The sequence below is a fragment of the Balaenoptera acutorostrata genome, chromosome 7 (genome assembly GCF_949987535.1).
Source record: "Balaenoptera acutorostrata chromosome 7, mBalAcu1.1, whole genome shotgun sequence".
In the NCBI taxonomy this organism is placed as follows: domain Eukaryota; kingdom Metazoa; phylum Chordata; class Mammalia; order Artiodactyla; family Balaenopteridae; genus Balaenoptera; species Balaenoptera acutorostrata.
Window position 1 is genome coordinate 11,998,855 of NC_080070.1, and position 15,849 is coordinate 12,014,703.

Here is a 15,849-nt window from a genome sequence, read left to right on the forward strand (position 1 = left end):
GTGAGTTCTGTGCATAAGGTGAGGACTCAGCCTCGGTGCGTCCTCCACAGGGAACAATAGGAGGAGGGTGAGACAATAGAGCCCAAACCCCTGGAAGCAGCCAGGACTGTCCTAGGATCCTCTGCTTGGTTTTTCTCGCTGGTTGCAGTTGGAGGCGCTTTGATTCTTCCCACTCAATAAAGTCCTCGGTCTTGGTCAGTCATCCAATCAACAGTATAAACTGAAGTGCTTAGTATATACAGACATACATTCAAAGAGCTGAAGAGTGGCGATAAAGAGAGATAAGGCTCTTTTCTTAGCTTCGAGGCATTTGCATTATACTGGAGATAAAAAGAGGAATGGAGAAGGTGGGATTGGTATAAGAACGGAAGATAGACATGGACCCCTCCTTTTCTCAGGTTTGGTCCCTAATCTAGTGTTGTTATGGATTACCCCACTATGTAAGAAATATCTGGGTCCAATTTTGGAAAGAAGTTCATGTGTCAAAAGCCTACAGGTCTTTCAGCCTTGACCCATTTCTATTTGTATGGTGCCGTCCCTATTTCCTTAGCCTCTGGTTTTCAAGCCAACCTGGTCTCACTCATTGGCACTTCCCCAAACAGTTATGTGTGATATGAATGCTTTGATCCCCAACCCCAGAAACTCATATCTTATTTCCTACAGTCCCACTAGCTATGCATACTTAGAGTAATCAAAGATCAAAGATTTTTTCCCCTCTTTTTATACTGCTTTAAACTACAGCTTATGTATATTCACTTACTGCAGATCTTTACAGCTGGTAGAAATCTTGGTGTTTACCTAACTTATTCATTCTGCAGATGAAGAAACTATGGCTCAGAAAGGTAGTGACCTACAACCATACCTAGATGGTTTATTGATACAGGTTGAAAACCATGTCTCCTTACCACCAATCTACATACGCTGTAAACCACATCTACTTTTTCAAGATGCAAATGCACTTGTTTCTTTGCTTCTACTTTAGTATTTCTACATATCTTCCTGGCTATTTACACAGTCCGACTCTATGTCTCCTGTTACCAGACTTGATACTCAAGCTTCCTCTGAAAACTCTGATAAGATCATGATAACTCATCCTCTCCATCCTCCTGCCAGGCCGAGTTGCTAGAGATGGAGACCAGACTGTATTGATCCTTCTCACCCCAGCACTTGCCACTGGACCAGGTTCTACTCAGTGCTCAGTAAATGTTTACTAAGTCAAGCTAAATGGAAAGAAATTCTCTAACTATCCCCCAAAACTGAGAACAAGGCCATCTATTAATAAAAATCAATGTTTTTATCATCATCTAAAAACAGCATCAAATTTTTATTGGAAAAAAATATATTGCACTTATACTGTGTGTAGAGCATGGTACTACCCACCTGGTATAAACAGACTCTACTTTATTCTTCACTTTATTTAAGCAGGGTCTTTTTATTTCTTTATTTTTTAATTTTTATTTTATATTGGAGTATAGTTGATTTACAACATTGTGTTAGTTTCAGGCGTACAGCAAAGTGATTTAGTTATACACAGACATATACCTATTCTTTTTCAGATTCTTTTCCCATATAGGTTATTATATAGTATTGAGTAACAGGGTCTTTTTAATTAAGTGATTCAGGCAATAAGATGAATTGCAGAGGGGCTTTATGGCCCACATTCTGTTAAATTTCTGGCCTTTATAGCACAAATTCATATTGTTTCTTGTCCCCCTATCACCACGCAAATTGACCTCACCTGTTGAGTATAATAACAATAGCCACTTGTGTTTACTTAGTACTTTACAAAGCCCATCCATATTAATTTCTTCATCTGATCTTACTCAAAATATTGTGAGCTAGGCATTATTATTATTCCCACATTTCAAATGGAGAAACTGAGGCTCAGAGAGGACAAGTAACTTGCCCAGGGCACATAGCACGCTAATGGAAGAGGCAGACAAGAACTTAGGTCCCTTGACTTCTCATTCAAAGATTTTCCCACTCACCACACAGCATTTCTCTGCATGGCAAGATAGCTGTCTTGGGCCTCCAATCTAAGATTCTTTAGGTGCCTCCCTTCCTAGACCATATCCTTTTAGAACCCCTTCCCGTCCCTCACTAACAGGTTCAGTGAGAACTGAGAATGTGCACCACAGTCTTAAACCTGGTTCCAGGTTGGTTCCCAGGTAGATCTGACACCTGGGTCAATCACCTTACCCCTGTTCCTTGGTTTTTGTGTGTGTAGAATTAAATGGATAAAATACATGATCTCTCTGATTCTTTTCATGTCTAACATTTTTAAAAATTTTCTTATATAGTAACAGGGCCCTTCTGAAGGGAATCTGGATTCATGACAGCAACTCTAAAGGTGAGGATTCTGGATGCTGTCACAGCCTCCGGATTGTAGTAGATCAGAGCTGAGTTGCTTTCTCTGCTGTTACAAGGGCGAGGTTCTGTGGGTAGCCACAGGCTCCCTGGGGCAGCGCTGAGAATCCCAACCACCAACTACTGCACTCAGGCCCCAGAACCTGGTCTCCAATCCTGAGAATCTAAAGCCAGTTTCTATTCTTAGCAGTTTCTACACTGACACCTGCTGGCCACTGCAGGACCAGGGCTGAGTGGAAGGCAAGAGATGCCTGATCCATCCAGGTTCTCGGCTCTCTCCCTCCACCAATCAGCGCCCAGACCCCCTTCCCAGCTAGAGAGAATCTGAATTGGATTATGCTTTTCAATTCTGTTGTATTTGATTATGTGGCTCCACTCTGGTTTTCTTAACACTGATATATTGCTTTTGTCCTTTGTTACCCTGTCTCATTTGATTCTCATAGATTTTACCAAGACCCAATATTTTTAAATTTCTTATTTGATTCTGTGGCACTGCTGATTTTCTAAAACAAATTCCTAACATTGAAAGGCAGTATTTCCTAGAGGTTGGTTGAAAGCATAGTGCCTCATATGCTCAGTAAATATTCTTAAATAATTGAGTTAATTAATGTACTAATTATTCATATTTTAAGAGCAGGAAATATACCTTGATATTACATTTCTATTAAGAAAAACTGATGGCATTTAATTCTATGTTTATAGAAGACTGGTCAACATGTTGGAAGGAAAATGACCCAGTGCAAACTTAGCTAAGAAAGAATTCACTCCCCTTGAAAAGAATCAGTGGATGTCAGTCATTTCATTCTCAGTAGTAACATGTAAGTATCATTGGTTTCCAGATGCTCTCATTATATTTTTTTTATCATTTATTTAAACATCTAAATAAATGCCTGCAACTTACTATATAAATTGCATATTATTGAGAAATAAGGCATAAGTGCAGTCATAATTTAATTACAGCTGCAAATTTAATTAACCAACTAGTAACCTTGTTCTTCTCCTTCATAGCACTTAGCACAATTATACTTAATTAATTTTTGTAATCATTAATTTAATCTCTATGTCCCCGATTAAATTATAAGAACCAAGGAGCAAGACTCGTGCTTCTGTGTTTCCGGTCCACTGCCATGTGTCTGATGTCTAGCACAGTCCCTGGCACACAGCAGGGGCTTAACCTATACTGATTTCAAGTATTTAAACTTCATCCAGACTGATGGGCACGAGAATGATGTGAGAGGACTCCTTTCTAGGCAGTGACCCAGACCTGGACCCCAGAAGAAACATACTAAGCAAATGAATTCAGTCTTTTAGGGATGGACCCCTAGGCACTCCTCTTGGTCTCAAGTATCTGCTTGTAATGCTTTTCCCACAGCCACCCCACAGTGGAGACTCCTTCCTTTCTTCCCTATCTTCTACTTCACTTCCCTCCTTTTTGTTTTCCTACCTTCCTTCCTTAGTTTTCCTTTCTCTTTTACCTTCCTTTTTTCTTTCCTATCATTCTTTCTCCACCACTTTTTCCCTCTATCTTTCCTTCTATACCAATAGCTTATATCCTATATAATTGTAACTGCTGGATCCTAGATGTAAAAGGATGACCAGAACAGGGTCTTCATCCTTGAGTCTAGTGTGAGAACTCAAATGTCCTTTTCCCCACCACCTTCATTGCATTCTCTCCTAAGCACCTAGGATAAGGAACCTGAGGGGAGGTGCTCCAGTCCTGGCCCACGACTTACTCCCTGACTCCTGAAGTGAGACCTTTACTTGCCCCTCCCTGCCTCTGCTCCTCCCCTTCAGCCTGGCCCACCTGCTCCACGAGGAGGGACAACCCGACCTGGGGGAGTGAGTGTGTCCTCATGGGCCTCTCCAGGGACAGGCAGACGCAGGCTGGGCCCTCTGTCCTGTTTGGGGCCGCCCATCTGCTGACCCTGCTGGGCCACGGACTCATCACCCTCCTGATCGGGCTGGACGCCCGCCTCCACCTTCCCACGTACTTCTTCCTCGTCAACCTCTCCATTGTGGACATCTGCTACACCTCCAGTGGGGTCACCCAGATGCTGGTGCACTTCCTCCTGGAGAAGACCATCTCCTTCACCCAACGTGGAACCCAGCTCTTCTTCTCCCTGGCCCTGAGTTCCTGCTGCTGGCAGCAATGGCCTGTGATCGCTACGTGGCCGTCTGCGACCCCCTGCTCTACGTGGCAGTGATGCGGCCAAGGCTCTGTGCAGGGCTGGCAGTGGTCTCCTGGCTCGTGGGTCTGGCTAATGCTTCAGTGGAGACTGCGGTCACAGTGCGTCTGCCCCCCTGTGGGCACCACGTGCTGAACCATGTGGCCTGTGAGACACTGGCACTCATCAGGTTGGCGTGCGTGGACATCACCCTCAACCAGGCGGTCACAGTGGCCTCCAGCATGGTGGTGCTGCTGGCGCCCGGCTGCCTGGTCGCATTGTCCAGCACCCACATTGTGGCCACCATCCTGCGGATCCGCTCCAGCGGGGGCCACCACAAAGCCTTCGGGACCTGCGCCTCCCACTTCACTGTGGTCTCCGTGTCTTACGGGCCGGCCCTGGTTACCTACATGCAGCCTGGCTCCACGGCCTCAGGCAAGCAGGACAAGGTGGTGGTGCTCTTTTACGCTGTGGTGACCCCCATGTTGAATCCACTCATCTACAGTCTGAGGAGCAAGGAGATGAAGGCTGCTCTGAGTCAGGCTCTGATGAGGTGCTCTGAATCGAAACATTAGAATGTGACCTTGTCATAAGAGGGCCTCACTCTGAAGACGGTGGGCACTGGAGCGTACCCTCCGCATACTGTGTGCATGTGCATGTGTGGGCATGTGTGTGCACGTGTCTGTAAGGGAGCAGGTGAGAGAGGCCACAATCCATACTATCTTTTGAAATAATAGAGAAATGGAATATTATCTCTGGGCACTATTTTTGGTTCCTGACTTAGTCTAAAAAATGTGAATTACAACAACTTAGAAATACATACAGCCTACAGAAAATTAAATGGAAAAAAAAAGATATACTGGCACATATGAATTAGAAAGGAAGACTAAATCAGAAGCTCGAGCAGTACACAAAATTTATGCCAAGAAAGTCTATTTCCTAAATTCTACAACCATATGTCTAAGCTTTTCTGAAATCAGGGAAAAAAGAGGGGACAAGCTGTGAGTTACAAGATTCACCGTGCCCATGGGATCAAACAGGTCTTAGGCCAGAGGTACAAAGGTCATCATGTGATCACACGTGGTCCAGCTCAGCTCAGTAGGGTGGGGTATTCACATGGGGACTTGGAGCCAAAGTCATAGTAATAATCCCAACACCCTTGATAAGCAGGACTGGACACAGTGTGAATCACATGGGTATCACTCTGCTCACTTCCCTTTCAGACTTGCAGTGGGTGGCAAGTGGCTGGCCAAAAAGTGAAATATTCATAACCTCAAACAAATATCTTTCTACATAATCAGGTCTAAGGATATGCTCTTATGAAAACTGAAGGATGTATTCAGAACACATGCTTGACTAAGAATTGTGCCACGTACCATTAGAGATAAGCCAAGCTACTTAAAAAAGAAAGAATTACAACTCCCTGTTAGTGATAATTTCACTCTACTCTTCTAACCCCCAGTTAATGATTGAACTCTAAACATCCTAGAATGTAAAGTGAGAATAAAGTGAGGCAATGATATTTTATCCAGAAAAATGTTTAAAACAACTTTTAAAAATCAGAATGGGGCTTCCCTGGTGGCGCAGTGGTTGAGAATCTGCCTGCCAATGCAGGGGACACGGGTTCGAGCCCTGGTCTGGGAGGATCCCACATGCCGCGGAGCAGCTGGGCCCGTGAGCCACAACTACTGAGCCTGCGTGACTGGAGCCTGTGCTCCGCAACAAGAGAGGCCGCGATAGTGAGAGGCCCGCGCACCGCTATGAAGAGTGGCCCCTGCTTGCCACAACTGGAGAAAGCCCTCGCACAGAAACGAAGACCCAACACAGCCAAAAATAAATAAATAAATAAATAAAAAATTAAAAAAAAAATCAGAATGAAGCATCTCCTAGCTAAATATTACAGATTTCTGGTTTGTTTTACCCACAAGCAAATATACAAAATATAAATTGAGAACAATTCAAACTTAATCAGTCTGTTGAGAAAATGTCAAAAGATTGAGGAGGAGAAAATGAAGTATCTTTGAAAACTCCTAGCAAAACTTTTTTTAAATTGAGGTAAAATTCACATCACATAACAATTCACGATTTTAAACATTTACAATGTGCAATTCAGTGGCACTTAGTATATTCACAATGTTGCGGAACCTCATGCCTATCTAGTTCCATAACATTTTCATCACCCCTGAAGTGCACCTCATATCCTTTAAGCACTCACTCCCCATTCATCCCCCCTCCCAGGCCCCTACAGCCACTAGTCTGCATTCTGTCTTTATGGATTTGCCTGTTCTGTATACTTCATATAAATGGAATCGTACGATATGTGATCTTTTGCATCTGGCTTCTTTCATTTAGCATAATGTTTTTGAGGTCTATCCATATTGTTGCATGTAGCAGGGCTTCATTCCTTTTTATGGCTGAATAATGTTCCCTTGTAGGGAAATAACCACATTTTGTTGATCCATTCATCAGGTGATGGATATCTGGGTTGTTTCCAACTTTGGGCTATTGTGAATAGTACTGCTATAAACTTTCATGTACAAGTTTTTGTTTGAAAAACTGTCTTTAATTCTTTTGGGTACATACCCTGGAGCGGAACTGCTGGGTCATACAGTAACTCTATGTTTAACTTTTTAAGGAAATGTCAAATTGTTCTCCACCATAGCTGAACTGTTCTACATTCTCACTAGCAATGAATGAGGGTTCCAATTTCTCTACTTCCTCGACAACACTTAAGTTCTGATTCTTTGATTGTAGCCATCCCAGTGGGTATGAAGTGATATGTTATTGTGTTTTTAATTTGCACATCCCTAATGACTAATGATGTTGAGCATCTTTTCATGTGTGTGTTGGCCATTTGTATATCTTCTTTGGAGAAATGTCCATCAAAACTTTTGTTTTTAATTTTATTGAAGACCTCCCCTTCCCTTCCCTCCCTTTCACTCACTCCCTCAGCCCCTTCCTGCCTCCCTCTCCCCCTAGGACCATGACCACCAGCCTCCATCCTCCTCTTAATCCCCTCCCTGGTCCTTTCCCCTACTGCTCCCACTCCCATCTGAGGCACTCAGCTCCATCCCCTGAGAAACATATTTTAACTCTCATTTTTAGACTTCTCATTTTTAGACTATTAATTTCTCCCCTCAGATCAACAGATTACCTTTTCCTTTCTCTATTCCTTCTCAAAGTTCTCTCCCCCAAACCAAAGCCTCCACACTTAGGCATTTGCCCGCCCTTTACCCAGTGTCTGTGATTTCTATAGCAAAGAAACCTCAGGAGTTCTTCCTCCTTAGTGAGAGAGAACAAACCGACAGGGCTTATACCTTGATGTATTTTCCTTTACCCTCATCACATGTCTATGGAACATCCAGCTTTGAGGAGTGTGGTATCCTAGTACACCTTCTAACATAACCTGGCTACAGAAATGCTCATCAAGTAGTTGAATGAACAAACTTTGTGTATGAGGTTTGATAAAACCAGTTAAAAGTTGGAAGGGGTCAACTGATGTTGGTTCTATACTTGTTGAGCTATAATCCTTCATTAAATTATGACGTAGTTGGGACAATAATCTATTGACACCTTCTAATCCAAATAATTAAAATGTCTTTTATATATAAAATAAAATTTAGATTGTATTGTCTGCAGCAGTAGTGCATACATCTAGTTTATCCAAAGAAGACATCAGCTCATTAGGTTGTAGGTTAGAAAAGAGGGGGGAAATGTCCAAAATATTTTCCTACTTATCCCATTGTTTGAGTTTTAGAATTTAGAAATTTTTCTTGGCCCTTGCCTCTTTAAAGAGAGACTCAATGTATTTAAAGGGTACTTACTAATCAGGAGGAAACAACTGTTTGGTCCCTCAAAAGACCCTTCCGATTAGAGTCATTCTTGAGCCAGTATCACAGAGCGGACTCTGAAAACATCAGTGATAAGCTTCTACACTGAGCTCCTAGATGAGAGGATGAATTTTAAAGAAACCACTCCTCGATATGATGTTCACTCATTCAGTCCACCGGCTCTATATGCCAGTCTCTGTTAGAACTAGAAAGGGCACAATAAAAAGAAAAAATACCCTCTCTACCCTTCAAGCAATTTGCTTGTTAGAAGTCAGAAAAGGGGAGTGAAAGAGCTGGGCTTAGTGGAGGGGGTTTTCCAGTTCCACCTCCTGGCTTCAGAATAAGTTAAGAGTCAAGGTATGTGGGCTCTAACCCCCCATTACACTATGGGGTGGATGTTTCCCTTTTACAGATAAAATGGAAAGAGGTCAGCTGGTACTTGACGAACTGGACCACCCGTCCACTGATCTGTCCAAACTACTCTTCAGCCTGTTTTCCTGCGTTACATTGTGGCAGTTCAAAGTTTCCACCTGGCTCCCCAGGAGCGGCATCCAAACACCACACCTTTTCTGACACTCCCCTCCCCCCCATAAATCAAACCTGTGCTACATTTCATTCTGTGGGGATGCTGCTCCCTACTAGCCGCTGTGATACACTCTTCATGCTCCAAGTGGTAACATAATGTGATGTAGCAAGAAGAACATGGGGATTGTGGTCCTCAGATTTCAGATTCAGTTCCAGCTTTGCTTCCAACTGTCAGAATGATCTTGAGCAAACCACTTCTGCTTTCTGAGCCTCAGTTTCCTCATTTGTAAAACGATGAGGTTGAAATGGTGATCCTAGAATTTCCTTCCAGCCTACATTCTTCTCTGTGACTCTCACTTTGCATTTTAGTCTCTTCAATGGTGAGAATTTCAGTTGCTGTTCTTGGCACTCATAAGCCACATTCGGGGACTATAGCTTGGTTACCTATTGCACTGACACAAGAAATAGGCTCTGTGGAAAGCTAGGGGCTCCCATCCCAGGTGCAGGGTTCAGAAACTCAGCTGGGTATTGTGCCAAAGCCAGTTTCTATTTTGGGCATTTTCTACAGTGACACCTTCCAGCCACAAAAGGACTGAAAGAAGAAAGCTGGTAAGTTCCAACTAGCTAGGAAAGACAGAGGATAGCATCCAGCTGCTCTGCCCTCTTCACCCCCATCCAACCACAGCCCTATCTTCAAACCCTGTTAGAAAGACTTGGGTTGAATTGTTTTCATTTCCATTTCATTGGATTCTGTGACCCATCTCTCATATCTTTAATACAAACCCTTTTTATTTAGATAATGCTCTGAAGTTATGAAGGGCTTTCTCACACATTGTCTCATTTGATACTAACTAGTTCTTCCCTGGATCTAAGATATTCTAAAACATTTGTTTTGGACCAGACCTCAGAAGGCTAAAGCTAAGGGGAGACCCAGCACACAAACGGCAAGAAATCCAGGATCACTTTTTCACTATTCAGTGGGATTTGGCCTCAACTTCTTCAAACAAAGAATGAGAAGTTTAGGTCAAAGATTTTTCCTCCTCAAAAACTCTACTGGTTTTATCTCTAAACATATTCCTCTCTCAAAAATTCTACGTCTTAAGTTTTCAAAAATAAGGTTAAAAGTTCCCTCTAAAGCAGTGATTCTTTTACATTTTAGTTACCAGGAAATATTAAAAGTTACTAACATACTAATGTCTGGGTTTCACCCTCCTGAGGTTCTGATTTAATTACTCTGGAGTGTGGTCTGGGCTTCTGGAGTTTTCAAAGTACCCTAGGTGATTCTAATGTGTAGCCAATGTGGAAAGCACTGCTCTGGTTTCCACCTTGGGTCCTGTGGGATTTTCACAGGCAAACCCTTTAACCTGGAGTTTTTTCCTTCCCTCTCAAACTTTCCCTAATGGACATCCAAAAGGGCTTTCCCAGCAGTCAGACTCTTCTATGTGTCTCTGTGGTCTCTACTTATTCTCATACTAGCCAATAGCACTACCTTCTCCCGACGTGTTGTAAAGACACATAAGGTGAACATTGAAATGGGACTAGAGGGTCTTGTTATTAATAGAGAAATAAAGACTATAAAATTGCTTATTACTACACCTTTTTACTAAGAAAAAAAAAAAAGACATCTTTTTCCTTTGATAGAGGCTAAAGACAAGCAAAGTAAATAGGGCGGTGTTCCAAGGGCAAACATGTCTTTGCTATGACAGAAGGATTTACACATAACAAAGCTCCAAGGGTTTTAGAGGCACTCCCTTACTGACTTCATCAGTGGGCACCATCAGTTTCCAAACGTTGTCATTGCAAGTAGGTGATGTGTGCATTCATCTTACATTAATCACTTAGTTTAGCATTCAAATAAATGCCAGCATTTCACCAAGGAAATAGCAAAATCACAAGAAGCTGGGACATAATTATAGTTGGTATAATGTTCTACAATGATGCCTTGATCTTATCATCCTAGGATTAAGCCTGATTAATCAGTACACTGAGAACCAAATGAGGGATTTTTTCTCTGTCACTGACCCAGCCTGGATAATGGGAGAAGCAGGAAAACCACCCGCTCCAGCATGAGTAACAAGGACAAGGGGGAGATTCAGAATACAAGTCCTACCTCTTGGGATCAGATAATAATCCTCAAGACTACTACTTTAAACTCCTTCTATTCATTTACCCAACAAAATTTTTTTATTGTGAAACATTTGTTAGAAATCTTTGTATGAAAAGAAAAATCAGAAAAGGTCCCTGACTTCAAGAAGCTCAGAGTCTAATGGAGGAAAAATACAAGTACTTGCAGTCCTACTTAAAGTCCTTTGTTCAAACCCAGACTGTGGATTCTGATTCTGATTCTGGCCTCCCTAACCCAGCACCTCCTCCTGCAGCCTGGCCCACCTGCTCCATGGGAGGGATACCCTGACCTGGGTGAGTGAGTGTGTCCTAACGGGCCTCCCCAGGGACAGGCAGAATCAGGCTGAACTCCGTCCTGTTTGGGGCCGCCTATCTGCTGACCCCGCTGGGCAAAGGGCTCATCATCCTCCTGATCAGGCTGGACGCCCGCCTCCACCCGCCCATGTTCTTCTTCCTCGGCAACCTCTCCATAGTGGACATCTGCTACACCTCCAGTGGGGTCACCCAGATGCTGGTGCACTTCTTCCTGGAGAAGAAGACCATTTACTCAATGTGGGGCCCAGCTCTTCTTCTCTCTGGCTCTGGAGGGGACTGAGTTCCTGCTGCTGATAGCAATGGCCTATGACCATTATATGGTGGGTGACCCCCTGCACTACATGGCAGCAGTCAGCCCGAGGCTGATAGTGGTCTCTTGGCTTGTGGGCATGGCTAATTTTGTAGTGGAGATGGCAATCAACATGCACCTGCCCAGCTGTGGGCACCATGTGCTGAATCATGTTGCTTGTGTGGATGTCACACACACTAGGGTGTCCTGGTGGACTCTAGTGTAGTTGTGTTGCTGGCGCCTTGAGCTGAATGCTGGGTAGGAATTCAGTTGTAGAAACAGAGAAATACAGAAGAACTCAGAAACAGAAATAGCAGGGCTTCCCCTGAGAACAGAGAAGCTTGTACTAAGGGATAAAGTGTTTGTGCAACTGTATACACACAAGTACATGTGTGTGTGAAAGATGTACTCTTTGTTTTTGAAGGTATCGACAAATAATGACTTAAGCTCTGGAATCTTCTTTGTAACTCTGCTTTTTTCCACCGAAATTCAAAAGCAGTTTACACCAATCAGAAATGTTAAATATTTGTTGACTGAGTGATCATCAGAATAATTCCCACAACCACTTTCATCATTGTCCTAAATGTCAACTTCAGCATCTAGTCAGTCAGTCAGATAGCACATTTAATGAACCTCTCTTCTGTGCTCACCTTGACTCCCTTCATCACCACAGCTATCATCATAACTCCCTCCTAGTGTTGAGAGCATCATGGTGCCCTGGACAAAATGCAGGACTTGGAAAGAAATATCAACCAGTAAACACATTTGTATCAAGCTCCACTGTGTTCAATATACCATGCCAGGTGCTGCAAGAGACACACCGAGTCTAATATGAGGTCCTTCCCCATAACCCGGGGATTACTTGGAAAGATAAGAGATAAATACCAAAAAAGAAATTGCAGCATAATCCAGCAATGGAAAAGTACAATTAGGCAACATTTGGTTAATTGCCAAATATGAGATAGAAATTAAAAGCCCATGGGATTCACAAAATTCCCCCATGAAGGGGAAAAAACTGGGTGGTTTGCAAAGGAATTGAAGGGGAAGGAAAAATTAAAATGGCCATAGAAGATGGTAGAACTTGGATAGATGAGGGAGTAGAGAGAGAGAGGTTTATTCTTGGCTCATGGGGGAATGACGTAAGCCAGGTGAGGAGATAAAAAACACCAAGGTCTGTCTGGGAAAGAGTGGGCAAACCAGTTTGGTTACAGCAAAGATTTCATTTTGAGGAGTCCTGCGGAGGAGGTAAGGCTGGAAAGTGGGGATGGTGTGCATAGTAGGGCTTTGAAAACAAGGCCATGGAATTTGCATTAGAGGCAATAGCAAGATAGCACAGTTTTTGATGTGGGAAATAGCACATCTAATATATGATGTTCTAGAAGTTATCCTCTTCTTCTCCACCACCACTGTTAGACTAATTGAGACAAAAATAAATAGGACAAACTTTTTTCTTCTTTTAGTCCAAAAAACTCTCTATTTCATGCTTCACTAGTAGGAGTAAGTGAATCAACTATTTATAATTCAACTTCCTCTAATCAGGGCAAACTTCATAGACCAGGCAGAGTTTAAGGTAAGGTTGAAAGACCAAGAATTGGGAAGCTAGTGGATATAGACCAGAAGTTATTTAGAATACAGGGAAATGTTAGAAGTAAAAATGAATGATCAGATCTTGAAATTGAGAATCGAACAGAGGGTATAACTATAGATAAAGCACCTTCTATTTTCCTTTTTTTTTAATTGAGAAGATAACCATGCCATCTGAGTAATATCTGAAGACCAAACAAAAATAAGCAGAAGGAAGGGAGACGCAAGAGGGAAGAGATATGGGAACATATGTATATGTATAACTGATTCAGTTTGTTATAAAGCAGCTAACACACCATTGTAAAGCAATTATACTCCAATAAAGATGTTAAAAAAAAAAAAATAAGCAGAGCTTATTTGGTGTTTTCTTTAAGTGTTAGCTCTGATAATGACCCTGTTTTTCTGTCTTATGTCACATCTCAAGCAGCAACGCCCTGGTTAGACAGGTCCCACCCCTGTCGGGAGGGATTTGGAGTTTGCTTTTCTAATACAGGTTCACAAAATGAGTCTGAGTCTCACCAAGGCACTAGCCTGGGAAAGCCTTCAAATTTATTTTTTTAATGGAGAATAAATCAGTGCACGAAGCACAGGAGACAAAACTCAGGGTCCAAGATGGGAACTAGATTAGGAGAGCATTTTACAATCACTTAGAGACAAGGGAGGGAGCAAATAGGTGTGACGCAACATGGATCTGAGCACACCTGGGAATTCCCATGACAGAGGTTCCCTGACTGCAGAACGTCCCTGCTCTTCAGGCACAAATCCAATCTCTTCCATCCAGAACAAAATCTCCCCTACAGCATTCTCTACTTCACACAATCGAGACCAGGAACACCACTGGAGAGCAGGGGTTGTTAGCCTGGAGCTCACTGACAGGTTTGGGTCTATGACCCCTCTGGAATTGTGTGCTAAAGTGGTATCTCAGCCAATTTTTATCACTTCCTGAGGAAGTCCTTCTGCTAGTGGCCCTCCCCCACCCCAGCTCTCTGCCTCGTCCTCCTGTTACACAAACTCACAGGCCTCCATGCTTTCCCATCCTCACACCTGTCCCAGTTTGTAACGACATGCTCACTCGTATGACTAGACACTTTATTCCTGACTCCCCACAGGCTGTAAATTCCACGGCGGTAGAAGGTTTTTCTGTGATACTACTTTATCCCCAGCTCAGGGCGTTGTCTACATGGAAGCACTCAAAAAATATTTGCTAACTGAATACATTCTCAAACAATCTGTGGCCCCCACAAAAGGTTAACACGTCCCGATTTATGTATTGGTTTGTATTAACGTGTTTTTAAATTTTAGAAAATGTGTTTTATAAAACCTTTACTAGAGAGCTGTGATATTTGCCACTGATTGATAAGATGGGGGTTTTAGATAAGCTTCCCTGATGGTATAGAATTGGACTTACCATTAAAAAATACTGCCCAAAGAGAGCATGTGGTCCAGTGTCCACAGTCAACCTGATTTCCCATTGATCTAATCTGATTTCTAATACATTTTCTTAGTGTTTTCATTTCTTTCTTCAATATAACAGCATAACAGCAACCTTACAAAATACAATAAAGAATTTAGTTTAAAGATAATAGCTACATAATGTTTAGTAACACTCTTATTATTCCTATCATAATTTCATCTTTTCCCCTTTATTTCTTCAAAGGAAAAAACAAAACAAAAAACAACTCCTAGCTTTTTTCACTTCCCTCAGCTGATGTCAAAATGCTACTTAAGTAAATTATTCTCTCAGTCACACCCTCTAGTGAACTTCCAATATCCTTCTTTAGCATCAAACTTCCTTCTCAGTGGTTTCTTATCCACCACAAGTGGTTTTTCTTTATCTCAGTCACACTTAGTATATTTGCCCTGTTTGGCAATTCAAAACATTGAAAAAAACAAGAGTCAGAGAAAGAAAAAGAAAAACTGGTCTTTCCTTGTGGCTAGAAAAGTCCTTGCCACACCCTGGTTCCCCTACTCTCTTCATCTGACTCAGACACAGAAAATAATTTGAAAAAATAATATTAACTATGCATTACTATAATACTATTAACAAGTTATGGTGAGTACTACTTATATGTCACGCACATATATTACACATTTCAATCTTCACAATTATTCTAAGACAGTTACTATTACCAAATTTAATATACCAGGAAACTAAGGCATAAAGGGTTAACTATACCTAGGAATTCACATCACAAAAAATGCAGAAGATCTATATTTTAAAAAATTAAAACACTACTGAAAGTAATAAAAGAAATCTTGAACAAATGGAAATGCATACCATATTCTTGAATAGAAGACTCAATATTGTGGATGTGTATGTCTCCTTATGGTAAATTATATGTTTAACAGGATCAACTTTATATAATAAAAAAGAAATTTTTGTTTGAGACCAGACACTATTATTTTAAAAATAATAGCCAAGAAATTTCTGAAAAGGAAGATTAATGAAGAAAGACTAGTGTACTAGTTATTCAAACATCATAAACCTAAAATAGTCAAAATGCCATGGTGGTGGCACATGATTACACCAAGGCAGTGAAACATAATAGAAAGTCTGGAAATAAACCAATATATACAGGAATTTAGTAATGATAAAAGGTAGCATTTTAAATTAGTGAAGAAAAAGAGCAATAAATAGTGTTAGGGAAAC

The 15,849-nt window shown here is 41.8% G+C and overlaps 1 protein-coding gene and 1 pseudogene across 1 annotated transcript; both read left to right on the forward strand.

The window, feature by feature from the left end:
- The first annotated feature begins 2,125 nt into the window (after window positions 1-2,125).
- LOC102999746 (olfactory receptor 2F1-like) lies at window positions 2,126-5,107 on the forward strand. The gene is given in 3 exon segments (XM_028167116.2): window positions 2,126-2,156; window positions 4,162-4,491; window positions 4,494-5,107. Coding segments are annotated over 3 exon segments (975 nt in total).
- Window positions 5,108-9,064: 3,957 nt separating this feature from the next.
- LOC103000021 (olfactory receptor 2F1-like) lies at window positions 9,065-11,841 on the forward strand (annotated as a pseudogene).
- Window positions 11,842-15,849: the final 4,008 nt, after the last annotated feature.